The 17,049-nt window shown below is 37.6% G+C and overlaps 1 protein-coding gene across 1 annotated transcript in view; it reads right to left on the reverse strand.

The window, feature by feature from the left end:
• LOC145554386 (uncharacterized) overlaps positions 1-17,049 on the reverse strand; it is a 46,061-nt gene that overhangs the window by 25,741 nt on the left and 3,271 nt on the right. Inside the window, 2 exon segments of the mRNA XM_081614009.1 lie at positions 10,633-10,771; positions 13,124-13,405. Of these exon segments, the coding sequence (XP_081470135.1) occupies positions 10,633-10,771; positions 13,124-13,405 (421 nt within the window).

Here is a 17,049-nt window from a genome sequence, read left to right on the forward strand (position 1 = left end):
GTTTAAAGTTTTTTACAGTGCACAACCACACTCCAAGAGTTGCTCCAACATGGTAAATTGTTTTGTTACCTTTAAAATTATCTACAGCTTTTGTCTCTGACTTATACGCAGTTTGTATTTTTAGCCCTAATGATTTTTTTCCCTCCATCCGTTATCTTACATGCTTAAGTGTGTTCACCAACAAAATATAGTACACCCGTAGTTGTTAAGGTTCCAATACTAAGAACTTATAAATGATCAATATGAACAATCAGTCTGTATTAAAATATTTAGTACAATTTGTATTTTTTATTTAGATTTGATGTTTTGATGTGAGCATTTGGATTTCTATCAATTTATTGAATGATGCTCTGTGTAAATATTTATCAAACTAAATGGTCATTCAGGTTTTATATAGTTTTTTTTCTCTTCATTCATTGCATGTTGCAGAAATTCAAATATATGCTGGCTATCGACCAACAATTTAATCAGTGAATCTTTGCTTTTTTTTATCAAGTAGCCCCTCTCACGGAGACTTACATCTTCTGACACCGGGCCCCCGCTTATAATAACATTAGCCAAGTTAGCTGTTGGTACACTTACCTAAAGAATAAATCATGCTCGCTACACAACCAGGCTCCAAAAGTTGGTCACAACATGGTAAATCGTTTTGTTACCTTTAAAATTATCTACAACTTTTTTTCTTGGTCCTAATGATGCTATCTGTTCAATAATGCTCACTAACAGACAGTACACCTCTTGTTATTGATAAGCTTATAAATGATCAATGTGAAGCATCAGTATGCATTCAAGAAGATCACATCAGTCAGATTTCGTAAAATATTATGATACTCAAAGGAATCAAAATTATAGTTCACAAAATTATATTTTCAGGGAGCTTCGTCTGTATGAAAGGAATGATTGAAATATACTATGAAAATATTCTATTTGCAGAATCCTGATAATAAAACTTCAATTGTGAACTGAATGATTAGATTGCAATTAGACACAAAAGAATCAACTGTTAATTAGTAATCATACTATGGAAATGACTAGCAAGATCTGAACAAACAAGAAACTTGACTAGTTCAAGAGATTTCACTCGTAATGAACCGTCTGACTGTCTTTAGCCGACTAAATTTAATCTTACCAAATTTTTGCCAATGAGTAAACAGGTACTGAGTTTGAAGCGGGTCAGATGCCTCCAGCCGTCTGCTAAAGCTAGACTCCGGCCTTCCTCACTGTAAAATAAAACATTCTGCTTAATAAAAGAGTTCAAGTGAACATCACTTAATTGTCATCAACTTGTTGTTTGTACTCATCTTAAACAAGCGGCAGGAACTTTTGGATTTAAAAAAGAAAAAAATAGATGCTTTACAAGTTTATCTATTTAAGTTGAGTCTGCAACAACTAGAATAAAATAAAAAGTGAACTATTTGAAAGTAACGAGGATTTGGGGTGGTAAATGATGAGTTTAAGAATATTGTTTGTCAAAATCGCACAATGTAACTACACTTGTCTTTTACATGTTGCAGTAATTGAATCTTTTGAGGCAATTGGTTTGCATAAATTTAAGTAACTACAACCTATTTTCCTGCTCCACATACTTGGCTAGCAATGTTCCAGTTTGCTTCTCAGTCTGAACTTCTGGACAATGTCTTGATTCAGTTAAATCTTCTATCCTGTATCTCCTGTACTCTGATATTCTATAGAATTCATTCTGTGAAAGCTTTGCCTGCTGGTCTTCTTCATGCTATGAATGCAGTATCTGGTTTCTCTTACTTTAACCCGCCCAACTTGCACCTGATTTTCATGTTAGCCTTTCGATTCCCTCCCAGTGAGGCGGTGCTTCACAAAGCAAGCTGTTTGTCAAACTGTTGATCTCCCTCAGAAGATGAAAAGACGTGGTGCCTGAGTTTTAGACACTAGTTGACAGCTCATGCAGCTTTTTACTAAATGGCAGCCCTAAAAGTATATATCTTTAAACTATGAATAAATACGCAGAACTTCATAATTATTTGATCCAGCGGTTATAGAAGTTTGATAATAATGCAATTCGGGGGTTGTTGTTTCTTAGTGTCAGTGTTTCTGCTACTGGAGTGAGACAGTAAGAAGACAAGGAATAGGGTTAAACGAGGATTTAGAAATAAAAATACAAAGATGATAGTTGTATTTACTGGGAGAAAGACTATGACTAGTTATCAGGACAGAATGAGACCAGTAAAACTGTGGGCTCCATACAGTCATCTGCAGTCATCTGCTCCAACAATTTATTACCCTTTAGGAACCATGTCTGGACACAAGGAGCAGGAACATCACAACACATCACAATGGATGCATTTACAGCCATTTAGGTTACCATGTCTTTAATATCTCCTCTTTTTCACACTATCTACCCAACGATTTATTGTTTAGTGTTACGTCAGTTTAAATTCTACAACCATAACCGAAAAAAATAAAACAATTTAAGTCTTAACTGAAACTACTTCTATTTTTGCAAACATGCTTGTTGATATTTTTTTTCCAGCTCATGACATGACAGCAGATTTTTCTGACCTTAGTAACTTTCTGACTGAGCAGAACAGCGACAGCAAGTTTCCCTCCACGAACGCTAACTTTACTGAAACGACTCCACGAGCTGAAGAGACTTTAAGGTGTGTCAAAACTTTGAAAAAAATTGGATCTCATTAACATGTCTAAAACCTGTTCCCCTCTGAATTGTAGAGTATAACTAATATCTTTCCTTTTGTGGCTAAATGAATATAATGTAAATGAACAACTTTCATTTTAATTTATTAAGTACTGTATCATTTGTGTGTTCTAAAAACAACAATGTAAAAGAAGCAAAACTTTGTTAATTCAGGAGCTGCAGAAGAAGAAGAAAGGAGCAGATACAGTAGAGATTATTGATTAGGATTTGTGTTCAGTGTGATATTATTTATGTATATTTTCCTGGTATTTGCGGAATATTTTTCTTTTAATTTTAAACATTACAGTCGGTGGCTGGTGCCTGTAAAAACCCTTTGTCCAGGAGCAGTGTGACAAACCATCCATAAAATTGTATTTAGAACCTCCTCATCCTCTTACATGCTGAGCCCTTAGAAACTGCATGATAAAAACCTCTGTCCAACCGTCCATTTTCCTCTGCTGTTTCTGGATCATGGGGTAACAGCTTCAGAAAGGAGGCCCAGACTTCCCTCTCCCCAGCCACTTCTTCCAGCTCCTCGGGGGGAATTCCAAAGCGTTCACAGCAGACACTGCCCCAATCCGCCTGTCGATCTCCTGCTCCCTTTTCCTTCATTTCACAGAAGTTTTGTGCATACAATCATAGCAATGCCTGCAGCTGCCCCTAAACCCAGGCCAAAACTTAACCCGCTCACAAACGACTCTCCACAATTTGATAAAAAGCCCCACATGCTCCAGCTTGGACGCTGCCGCCCTTGATTAAAATTTTCAAGAATAGCTTCCACTATTTCATCCTGATCTGATTCGTTTAAATTGTAAGATATTTTAAGTTTTTTAATAAGACCTGTAATTTCACCTAGCAACTCCTCTGTATTCAAATGTTGTAATCTCCTCCTTTGAACCCTGATATAAAAATCCTCAATTTCATCTCTCAGGTTGTTGTCCATGTTTAAAGTTTGAAAAGTCTCTTCCAGTCGTTCTCCAGTGCTCGAATGAAAGATCTTGGGAAAGTTCAAGTACTTAGAGACAGTTTATGATGTCATAAAAAGAGAATTATATTATGACATCACAGAGAGAGTGATGTCATAACTGACATACATTTGGATTTGCATATATTTATGCATTTTATAAAATATGTTGATATGGTTTTCTTTTGCATATTATTGAAATATGTTTAATCTAGGTCATGCTAGTTCTGCTATTATATTGTTTTTGTCCTGTTTTAGTTTGTGAGAAAGTGTGGTGGGAATTTAACATTATGGCTCCTCCTCCAGAGTGACTGTGTGGTTGGGAGATCCCACTCATGTAAATGGTGGGGGTGGACCGCTCCACTCCTTGTCATAAGTTGTAGATTTTTTTGTGTCAATATATCACATACAATCTGTCTGTAAGAATTTTTATGAACAAGTAAGAAAATATACAGAAAGGAATCAGCACTGACTATAAGTGTCATTAAAAATGTGATAACCCCTGCTCAGTAATAAAATGCTTTCACCCAGAGCTATGATGAGGAGGGGAAGGTGTGTGGCAAAACAGCTGACATTGATTCAACATTGATCAGATGTTGATCAGACATCGGCATTTCATTCATTAGATTTCAACCACAAAACAACATAGATTCAATGACACAGTTTCAACTGTTTGATTGGATGATTGATTGATAGTTGATCCACCGTCATTTGTCGACTTCAATAAAAAATCAACTATTCTAACTATAATTCAATGTTGATTTAACATTGTGTGCTATCTGGTAATGCAGTACTTTAGATAATAGTAGTTCAGGAAGGAGGTGGAGGAGATTGATTGTTTTCAATGATTATCTGTCTCATAACAAACTGTCATGACATGGTAACGCAGCTTTAACAAATATGGAGAAAACATGTTTTTTATTAAAGTTATATACTGCAGCATGAATAAAATGCAACTACATGGCATTTTTGAGAAGTTTTCTGATTGAACAATTCCAGCTCTTGGCAGGGCCCAGAAGTGAGCATAAAAGCTGAACCAAGCTTCAAGTCAGAAAAACTGAGTTATGAAATAAAGAAATAAAAAAGAAAATATAAGAATGTGATGACAAAAGGGACTCCACAATCAAAATTCCAATCTTCAAATATACCCGCTTCAAACTCAGTACCTGTTTACTCATTGGCAAAAATTTGGTAAGATTAAATTTAGTTGGCTAAAGAAAGTCAGACGGTTCATTACGAGTGAAATCTCTTGAGCTAGTCAAGTTTCTTGTTTGTTCAGATCTTGCTAGTCATTTCCGTAGTATGATTACTAATTAACAGTTGATTCTTTTGTGTCTAATTGCAATCTAATCATTCAGTTCACAATTGAAGTTTTATTATCAGGATTCTGCAAATAGAATATTTTCATAGTATATTTCAATCATTCCTTTCATACAGACGAAGCTCCCTGAAAATATAATTTTGTGAACTATAATTTTGATTCCTTTGAGTATCATAATATTTTACGAAATCTGACTGATGTGATCTTCTTGAATGCATACTGATGCTTCACATTGATCATTTATAAGCTTATCAATAACAAGAGGTGTACTGTCTGTTCACACACACACACACACACACACACACACACGCACACACACACACGCACACACACGCACACACGCACACACACACACACACACACACACACACACACACACAGCAAGCCGTATGCTGGCTCAGAGATCAGATACACACGCACACACTCCTCTCTGCTTCCTCTGTCAACCTCTGTCTCTTATGGGACAAGAGTTAGAGACAATTAATTCCTGCACAGTGTATCATGAATATAATCTGTTTAAAACCATTCGTTACAATATTCCTAATCTAATTCAACATGGTTTAGAATATAGTATATTTATTTATTCATTTATATTTATTTATTCACATCAAACTCCGATTAAAATTTGACAGAAGGGTGTCTACATATCTCTCTCCTGGCACATTTAATTTTTATTAAAATCAGTAAATTTAAAAGGGAAAACAATATGCAATTCATCCTTTTCTCCATAATCAGAGAATTACAGGAATCAACTGTTTTAATCTTGGAGCTCCACTAATGTTTATCCCCTTCACAGATTCTCAACATTGTACCAGCATTTCTGTAGATAAATTCATAAACTGCTCCAACAGGTGGTTTCCATAGAGCTGAAATCTAAGATGGCAGCAGGTGATGCAGCTCTTAGATCATTAAATGTTTTCTCCCTATTTTTTTTTTACTTATTATTTTCAATAACTGTTCTACATCAACATGTACACATGTCCACCCTTGTCGCATCTCACACTTCACATCTTAACATCTTCATTGATGGAAGAGACGGACAGACACCTTAGTGTCATTAAGAGAAATCCCTCCTCATTAACAACATCCATGGATAGAAACATCAGAATAACTGCTGTGAAATGAGCTGGAGAGATGCTGAAAATACAAACTCAAGTAATAAAGATACACAATAATGATAATACAAATAAATCCAATAAGTACACGAGAAAAAAAAAAAGAACAATTATATAGAGGTGTCAAGGTTACAGTATGAATTTAGTTATAGGTCTCCATCTTGTTTCAAAGGTCTCCATCTTAAGTTGTCGTCTTGATGTTGTTTTTTCCATTATATAGACTTTTTTAATCCCATCTCTCTACTGTGTTAAACTGGGAGGTTGTGGCCTTAACCAAGCAGAAGTTATACACTATTCCTAAAATATAAACAGATATATCCAGATCTAGATGAATGCCTAAAATACTTTTAATATCTGGACGTTTTTCCAAAACTCGACCACCTTTGGGCAATCCCAAAACATATGAGTAAAATCCTCCACTTTCCACAATTTCTCCCACAAAGTCGGGATGTCTCGCCATATTTAGATGTGATAACTGACATGGCGCCGGCTCTCCCCCATGAGAATTAAAGAAACGCATCTTAACTTTCCAATCAAACTCCCTCCATGTCAGGCTGTTAGTTCATTTGTGTCCAAAGCAAAATGTTTCTTCCCAATCCTCGTCTGCTATTATTATATTAGCCTTCAATTCCCATTTCTCCTTAATTTCCTTATTGGATTCATACTGCAGGCTTTTGGATAGTTTTGAGATGAGGCCATTTTTTGATTCACCTTTTGCTATTGATAATAGGATTTCTTCAGTCTTGCTCATATCTGCTAATCACTGTGATTCTGGAGAAAATGTCTAAGTTGCAGAAATCTATAAAAATCAGTTTTTCTAGATTAAATTCCCTTTGAATTTGTTCAAAAGATTTCATTGTTGACCCTTTAAAGAGCTGTGCTATAAATATCAGTCCTCCTCTTGTCCATCGCTCAAACCCTGTGTCCATAGAAGCTGGAATAAAATCTGGAATCTTAGCTGTTTCTTCAATTTTTGATATAGAGTCAGGAATTTTTTATTTCTTTTTTATTCTTGACCAAATATTAATTGTTTCCTTAACCCAGTAATTTTTAATTTTGAGATTTCTCTCAATTGAACAGCCCAATAAAAACACTTTAATTCAAGTAAACTTAACCCTCTGTTACTCTTTGAGGACTGAAGTATTTTGAGTTTAATTCTTGCTTTTTTATTTTGCCATTCAAACCTTGATATTCTTTTATCCATCTCTCCCAAAAGGGAGTTGGGAATGGAAACTGGGAGTGATTGAAATACAAACAGTTTCTTGGCAAGATATTCATCCTGATTGTTTCCACTCTCCCCCCCGTGGGTTAGTGGTTGGATCTCCCATTTTTCTAGGTCTTTTTTAATTTCCTTTCTCAGCTTCTCATAGTTTGCTTTGAATAATTGTGAAGTTTGAGGTGTGATAATTATACCCAATACCCAAGCATCTAAATCCTTTACTGGTCCATTTGAACTTTACTTTTTCTTTTAGCTGTGTTGGGCTGATAGCATCATTACTACAGACTTACTTTCGTTAGTCGTATATCCAGAAATATTCCCGAACTCTTTAAGGCTTTCTAGTAGAGCTGGCCCTGATCGGAGTGGTTCTGTTAAGAGTACTAATAGATCATCGGCAAACAGTGATACTTCATGTTCCACCCCTTCCTCATGTCTCATTCCCTGGATTTGTTTATTCTGTCTAATTGCTTTTCCCATTGGTTCAATATTAGCTGTGAATAGTAGAGGACTTCAAAACCCATTAATTCAAATTCGGGATTTTGGATTTTATAAATTATTTTTACCGATTTGACAAATTTTTGTGAAAATCCAAATCCTAACCGTGTCTGACATAAAAAACTCAATTTTACCCTGTCTAAAGGGATTCGTTGTTTTTGAGTTTTTTATAACGTTAAGAATTTCCTGTGAATTTATAGGTCGGGTCGTTTCCAGCAACTCTTCTTCTGACAAAGTTGAGAAGTTAATTCTTCTGAGAAAAGAGGATGTTTCATCATCCTGAGTATTTCTGTCCGAGTCGGCGTAAAGTTTTTTTATAATAGTCTGCGAATGCTTTAGCCATTTCTTTGTGTTGTTTTAGTCTGCATAGTTGAGGGGTGTTTTATTTACGTTGAAATGCCAAGCGGCGACTCGCCCTGTTGCCCATTTCATAATATCTTTGATTTGTAAAGCGTGGAGAATCTTCTGGTTTGACTGATAGTATCTCCTCTAGTTTATCTTTCGCCCTTTTAATGTCTCCCATTATGTTTTTATCCACTAGTTTGTTCTCCCTTTCCAGTTCTTTGATCTTATTTTTCAACTCCCTTTGTTCTTTCATTCTGGATGATATTTCTATTATTTCCCCTCTTATCACTGCTTTTCCTCTTTCCCATAATATTGTTGGTGAAACTTCCCCATTATCATTTATTTCAAGGTTTTCCTTAAGTGACTCCTTGATTTCTTTGACAATATTTTCATTAAACATGATTGATACATTCATTCTCCAATATCAGAAACAAAGTTCCTTATTTATACTTAAAGGTAACATTATAGTTGCGTTGTCACTTGTGGTTATATTTTCTATGTTACATTTTAATACCTTATGTATATGTGACTGAGATTTGTATAGATAATCTATTCATTAGTAGCTTTGGTGTGGATTTGAGTAAAATGTGTCATCTCTCTTCTTGGGGTTGATATTTCTCCAAGCATCAATCAGACCGAGCTCTTTATAAATATTATTTAGCATTTCGGATTTTGTTGTCTGTGGCCCATAATCAGAATGGAATCTAACTAATATATTATTTTAAACCATATTAAAGTCTCCCCCCATCAGTATCATTCCTTTTGCATCATTAGTTATTATTTTAACTATTTGTTTCAGGAAACTGTCCTTCTCCTCATTTAAATATACATTTATTACTGAAATTGTCTCCGATTCGTCCTACAATCATTACATATCTTCCTTCTTTTTCAACTTCAAACAAAATCCCTTTTTTGAGTAAAATTGCTGCCCCCTCCTTTTTCCAAATGAAGCAGAAAATGTCTGACCTGTCCACTCCCTTCTCATTTTTTGTGTTGGTTCTCCATCAGGTGTGTCTCCTGTCATAAAGCTGCTGTGCATCACCTGAGCCAATGCTGGGTAACCAACCACAACCAATATTCAGTGAATCTTTAAGATCTTTCATCCTGCCTGATGTCACACTGAGCACTGAAGCAAAGAGAAAGTAGAAAACAGGAGATAAAAACTTTTGAAGCTTTGAGTTTCTAACTAAAAACCTTCTGCTTTAGACTGTCTTATTACTGTTTGAAAGAAATGTATTTTTATGTAAATTTAGGTTCAAATTAGCTTAAGATGCATAACTGCATAACCACAATCCAAGTAGATAAATGTTATGTTGTTGGTTAAATCTTGGATTTAACAAGAAAATAAAAAGTTTATGAAAAAACTTTTTAATTTCAAGGTTGTAGGGTTGAGTTTTTGTGGAGTTGGACAAAGTTTATCCCATAAATCAATCACTAGTCATCAATGTTAATAAATATCATGGAACAGAAAATGGACGCATAATAAAGCCTCCTTTACTTTTCTGCCTGTCCCCTCGTTTATCCAAGCCTAGAACCAGTCCTGCTCTGCAGAGTCACATGAATCAGTGAGAAACTCTGAGATATAAACCAGAGAAGAAGCTCTGAACACAAACTGCTGCAGGTCTGAAGCTCCAGAGTGAAACATTCAGACTGATCTGTTGGGTCAAACTCAACATTTTCTCCAGAACTGGTTCTACTGGTCTGGGTGGGTCACAGCAGAACAACAAGCGCATGTCCCAGTTTGATGGAGCTGATCGGATCATATTTCTAGGGATTAGTCCACAAAGTACTTCAATAGTATCCACTATTAGAACTCCATAACCCAGAATGCACTGCAAAGAGTCTCACTGCTGCCATCTAGTGGTAGAAGGTGAAGAGCACAAGATCTGGTCCCTGAAATCAAAACTAAATCTGTTCATCTGGTCTGAGGAGCCGGTGTGGGTCATTAAAAGCCAGAACCCAAGAACCGAGCAGGAAGCAGAACCTCAGAACCAGGAGACCAGCCCAGTCCTCTAGAGCTGCTCTGACCTTTGACCTTTCTGTTTGGAGCTGCTGCGGCTCAGTGGGCATGGCCAGGTCATCAGCCTACCTGGGTCAACTGGACCCAGTGTTCCCAGTAAATAAACTGGACCCAGTGTTCCCAGTAAATAAACTGGACCCAGTGTTACCAGTAAATAAACTGGACCCAGTGTTACCAGTAAATAAACTGGACCCAGTGTTACCAGTAAATAAACTGGACCCAGTGTTCCCAGTATATAATCCGAGTCGTTGCTCCTCACATTCTTAGTTGTTTTTGTTTTCATGCAACATTTTCATTAATTGATTCATTCAGACCTTAATTCAAACTCTGATTCACTGACCAACATCCTTCATATTTATTTAGCTTTAAGTTCATTTAAAATCTAAATTCTGACTTTTTATTTAAGCATTGAGACCAACCAGTTGATATCATTCATATTTTATCTCTTTAGAATCACATGAAACAGTTAGGAACTGGTTTCTTACTTTCTGTCTGATGGTCCAGGTTCATTACTGAAGTCTGGAGGTTCATCTCTGGACCGGTCACTCCTCACAGACGGACTGATGAATCCTGGAGGTTCTGCTCTGTTCTTCTTTACATCCAGAACTTCCATCTTCTGGACTTCTGGAGAGAGAAACCAGAACCAGTCAGTCCAACGATCCAGGTCCAGTAAATGTCCTGTGAAGCAGAAGCTGGTTCCCATCATGAGTTCAGAGGATCAGAGGAACCTGATTCCAGCAGTAACATCTGGTTTGAATTGACTCCTTCACTCCTTCATGGCCTTCTGATGTCTGATGGCTCATCTCCTCACAAACATCTGGAGAACTTCTGAGTTCAGGAAGGAAATTAGAGCTAAAACTGAGTTTGAAACATTTTCAGGTGTTACAGCCCCTAGCCATAAGCTGTGTGAAGCTGACACCCCACCCACGTCCCTCTTGAGGCTCTGCAGACTCCCTTTTGTTATGCAGGATCAGCTGTGGGAGCACACCTTCCTGATTGGCTGTCTGAAGGCTGCTGGAGAGCAGTTGCACCATTGGACCAGCAGAAGATTGTCAAGCCAATCAGACATTGATGAGGCCCACCTGCACCCTATAAAATATGAATCCTCTAGTGCAGGGGTGTCCAAAGTCAGCCCTCGTCCTGCATCTTTTCACACTTCTGTCTCCCTGGTTTGACACACCTGCATCAAATGATGGCTCATTAGAGGCCTAAGGAGAACATTGACTTGCTGAGGAGGTTGTTACAACCACTAGGGAGAGAACTAAAACATGCAGGGTGCCGGCCCTCGAGGACCGACTTTGGACACCCCTGTTCTAGTGGGGCAGCTAGTTTGAAGAGGTTTTGTGAAGCTGTCACCCCCTTGTTTGGTATTTGCAACTGCTTTAGGCAGGTTTTGAACTAGTTTGTTCCTTGGTCTTGTTTGTTCCTGCTAGTCCAGTTTAGCAATTTTGACTTTGCTCTAGTTATCTACACAAGTTAGAAGCTTGTGTTTGGGAGGTTTGGTGCTCCCCTGTTCTTTGTTTTCCCCTTTTGGGTTATTTTGAGTTTACTTTGGACTTGTTTGAACCCTTTTGTAACTTTAATTTGCACTTGAGGTGGCTCGGGCATCTGGTCAGGATGCCTCCTGGATGCCTCCCTGGTGAGGTGTTCCGGGCACGTCCCACCGGGAGGAGGCCTCGGGGAAGACCCAGGACACGCTGGAGGGACTATGTCTCTCGGCTGGCCTGGGAACGCCTTGGGATTCCCCCGGAGGAGCTGGAAGAAGTGGCTGGGGAGAGGGAAGTCTGGGCCTCCCTTCTGAAGCTGCTGCCCCCGCGACCCGACCCCGTATAAGCGGAAGAAAATGGATGGATGGATGGATGGATGGATTTGCACTTTATATTCTTGAGTTTGTTAATCCCTTTTGTTTTGCATTAATTGGGTTAAATTGTATTGTTTTGTGAAACTTTCTTTTGTAATAAATTATTTTACACTCCATTTGTTCCTCTGGACACATTTTATGTTATCGCCCCTGGACCCCTAGACCTTGGGGGCGTAACATCAGGTCTAAACTGGAATCATGTTTGTGTTTTTACTTTGTTTCCTTCAGAGTGAATAAAATATTAACTGGACCTGTTAGTCTCTGTTCTCTGGGTTCTGACCCTCTCTGCTCTCTGCTTATAGAACCTACAGCTATGATGCTCATACAAACATATATATGATTGTCAGGCTCTTTGTGGGGACTTTCCATTGACTCCCATTCATTTCTACTGCCTAACCCTTATCCCATATTACATTCCTGAACATTTTAATTTGCCCTCACGCCTCCAAATATCGTTCTATTGGTACAAAATTTGATCGTGACATTGCACCAAGTGTCAGCTTCCATAAAAACCTGTCAAAATTGTTCTGGGGCTCATGGTTTTCTATCTCTTTTCAGGTTCTCAACCATTCATTTTCACACTTCTTTCAAAATTTCAGAGTTCAACACACCATATCTTTCTCATCAATGCTCTTACTGTGAGTGAGGTACAGATATGATTCGCGGTATTATTGAAGACAAATGGCCCTCTCATATGGTTCAAACGGTTTTTGGATCCGTCTTACGGATTCTGAAGTGGAAGCAATTGTCTGGACTGCTTTTTCAAAATCAGAGACTAGTTCTGTAAGACGGGATCTGAACAACAAAAGTTTCATCAGCATGAAGCAGTTTATTGTGAGGCTGTAAATCTGTTCAATTTTTAGCTGTGAATTGAACTTTAATACAGTTGAGAGGGAGGGGTCATGACCCCCACCAGGAAATCCAGGTTTGTTTTGTGAAGGACACGTGCAAAGAGGAACCAAAGTTAGAAAAACGACAGAGAATTTAAGACGTTTTCTAAAAGTCACATCATGAAGTGTTGGTCCTTCTGAGAGCAACTAGAGGAAAACAGATTTAGAGTTGAATCAAAGACTGTAGAGGCTGTAAAAGCAGCTTTAATGAACTGTGTGTCTCACCTTTAACAAGAGACAAAGAGGACAAACCCAGCTGGTTGGACAGAGTCGGATCTATGTTGTGAAGACGTTTGATCATCAATCTGCAGGCTCTCTGTCCTTTCGTCCTCACAGCATCAATGGTGTTTCGAGCCTTGTCTGCTGTGATTGGGTTCCCACGAAGTATCGCCCGCTTCTCCAAACGAATAAGGACACGATCTTTCTCCAGGTCATCGAGGAGCTGACTAAGGATTTCCTCAGAAACTTTCTTCACAAACTCACTGCGAACCTTGTAAAGTTTTTCCTCTGCAAGCAGAAATCAGAAACATAATTAATTCAAACTGAGAGAAAAACGTGATGAAGATCAACTATTCATGCTGCTCCATCCAGAGATTCAGAGTCTGTTGATCAGCTCCTCAGGTCTAAACCTGTTGTTGTGTTTCTGCCTCATATCTGAGTAACGACCACTGATTCTGTCTACATGAGACCGAATGAAGCTTCTGGTTCATCACTTTCTATCCTCACTGCAGGAAGAACAAGAATAGAAACACCTTCTAAATATGGAGCTGCACTATTTTAGGAAAACAGGAAATTATGATATTATTGGTGAATATTGTGATGAAAATATTGACTGATTAACATTTTCATCACTTTTCTTTATTCATCTCCATTTCTACACTCTTAGAAATGGCTGTAAATTTACAGCAGAATTCTAGCAGTAGCATACTGTTATTAGAAAATACGGTAGAATATTGTTAAATTGATGTCTTCTTTTGTCACAATCTAGACTGATGATTGGCAGTAAACTACCGTAAAATGATTGTACAATATAGTTTTCTTTCTAGGCAAGACATTTGACTTGTATTTGCTTCTTAGAGAACCAGCATTTAGATTCAATATTAAACGGAAAGAAAAAATATTTTCCATAATACATCTTTTAGGGAATGAATAGAAATCTGCAGAGCATAATCAAAAGTGTTATATTTCTAGTGCTGGTGTTGCATGTTAAAAATACAGTGTTAATTAAACACTTGTTTAGTCAAATTCTAAAATAGGTTTGTCAGTTTCCCTAAAGCAGGCGTTCCCAAAGTCGGTCCTATAAGAAGGAACTATTTCTTAGTGTGTTTTACCCAGAAAACACTTAGAAAAAATATTGACAAAACCATGAGGGAAACAATGACTGGGCAAGCCTACTATATAATTTACTGGGGGACCATTTCTCTATTATTCTACATATACATATACATCAGGAGAGGGCCCACTTTCTTAATCTGTAACCAGACGTTAAAACCAATTGAAACTCTTCCGCTCCCCCCGCCCCATTTGCTCGAACGACACTCCATACCAGTAAGTGGCGGTAATCCTACTAACAAGTTTGTTGCCAATCACCAGTAAAACTAACAAAAACAAAAAGATGGTGTTTCTGTGACGTCACGTGTTTGCCCGGCGTCTTGTCTGGAGCCAATCATAACAAGGTAAGTTCCATGTTAAGAATATTATGTTTTTAAGTTTTTTTTATGAATGCATTTACTTTCTGTTTACGCAAGAGTATTGACTTATGGTTAGCGTAAGTTTATTTGTTTGGATATCACGGTGTATACGACTGTTTAATGCAGGGGTGCTCAAGTCCAGTCCTTGACAGCTGCCATCCTGCAACTTTCAGATGCTTCCCTGCTCCAACACACCTGAATCAAAGGAATGGCTGGTTAGCAGGTCTGTTCAGAGCTGATCCTGGTCTGTTGGAGTAAAGATGCATCGTAAAGTTGCAGGACGGTAGCTCTCGAGGATTGGACATGAGCACCCTTGGTTTCTTATTTTTGTTAGCAGCTCAAGCTAGTCAAGCAGGTGTATTATGGGGTGTTGGGTGATTAAAAGAACATTAAAACTGTCAGAAGAATCTGAACATAGGCTTAAACACCAGAGGGTTCGGGGGGTCCGGACCTCCCACCCAATCTTGGAAAAGTTTAGAATTGTCCCCCCCAAAAAATAATTGAAGAAACCTTTGAATTTAAATAATATCAATATGAAAAGGCAAAAGAAACAAAAAGCGAACTAAATCTGCCATGCCATTTATCTCAGAAAAAAAAGAATTAATTTTTAGGTCCCCCCTACCATTGTTAGAACAATGGTTCAGTCCAACTTGACGGCACAGGCACGTCAGAGCCACTGTAGTGAGGAGCTAGCTGTTAGCTGTGGCTCTGCAGCACAAACATAAAACCCTCCAGTAAGTAAATACTTAAAAGACATGTAACACTAGTGATGGGTAGATAAGGTGTCATGAAACGTTTCGACACATAGCAAAACTGTGTCGATACTGTGTCACTGAATACTGACACCTGCTGGACATTAAAAATTCCTACTGGTAACCTAATGATTTGATGATCTAGTATTTGTATGTTATTGTGTATTCCGTTATACGTTCTGTTAAATTTAAAATATATTTGTTATTCTTAGATACAGTCAATAAATAATGTGAATATATACCATAAAGTGAAAATTTAAGTGAATGTGTTTGGAAGGAGGATGCTTGTGAACTGTTTTTTCCCCCACAAATTTTAATTAAAAAAAATACGTTTTGAAATTTCGAAATGTAGCCTGTTACGCTTTCTTGACAAAACTTCTCCTGCTGTAGAAAAAAAATGAAGTAAACACTACATTTAAAGCGAACCCTTGTTTTTCTTAGGGCTTGCGTTCCGAGAATAAACCCTTGATTGTTGAAATCCGTGAAGTAGTTACATTTATTTTTTACAATTATTATACAGCATAATTAAATACTCTACATTGAAACCAAATAAAACCTGTTTTCAGGTCAGCAGATGTGCATCAATCGGGCCTTAATGTGATCCGGAGTCATGTCATTAAAGCATCTCCTAAAAGCTGCTTTGTGAGACTCACAGCTGTATCTACGGCAGAGAGATGGATCTCGTCAAACGAGCCTTTGGTCGGGTTTTGCACTGATTCTGGCTACAGTTTTTTTTCCAGCAGGCATTCAAAGTTTCAGTTTCCATCTCCTGAATGGCCAATCTGTATTAAATACCGTAATTTTATTGGCACTCAGGTAGAGAAGAAACGCAGAAACTGTTTTAAACAATCATGCGGTCAATCAGGACGCAGAACACTGTGAAAAAAAAACTGCACAAAAAATTCTGCAAAGCAGCGAGACCATGAAAGGTGAACCGCGTTATAGCGAGGGATCACTCTACATGAAATAATTTATAAAAAGCAACTGAGTAATTTGTAAAGTGGCTGTATATCTGAGTTTATTCTAGGTGTATCTGGGACTTCATTCTCGTGCCTGGCCTCATAATGCCTCAGCATTGAGGAGGTGGATTTATTTAAATAAGTCAAACATATGCAACACTTAACCTGCAGAACATAATATGAAAGTAAACTAAAAGTCAATTTCAGCTGAATTTGGATTCAGACAGATCAAGCAGAAACTGATAAGAACCGGATGAAACAACAACAAAATTAAAACAAATTTATTTTCCAATATAAGATCAAAATGATCCCACACTACTGAGGAAACCTTTCGTTTGCGGCTGCTCCATAGTTGACACTGAAAGAGATCAAGAATTCGTTTGGCAAATGCATTTAATAGACGGACAGATTAACTTCCTTATAAACACAGTTTGGTGCGTTAATGTCATTTCTAAACAGGCCCTCTATTGGTCACGTGACTTGTTGAAACCAATACGCGCACCGACACGAGTTGTGGTCTATGGGTCCAGCATTGGTGTTGCTGGACCCATCACTAGAGTAAACCACTTTAAAGGATAATTACAGGGTTGAAAAGGTACATTTAAAGTAAAATACTGGTATCTATACAGACGGCAGTATTTTTTATTTTTTTTTTACTGCTTTTCTGAAAAAACTGTAAAAAATAAAACAAAACTGACATCTGTAGGTATCAGTTCTTTTTACCGTTCTTTAAGAAAAACAGTAAATTA

The sequence above is a fragment of the Poecilia reticulata genome, chromosome 2 (genome assembly GCF_904066995.2).
Source record: "Poecilia reticulata chromosome 2, P_reticulata-male-v2, whole genome shotgun sequence".
Lineage (NCBI taxonomy): Eukaryota > Metazoa > Chordata > Actinopteri > Cyprinodontiformes > Poeciliidae > Poecilia > Poecilia reticulata.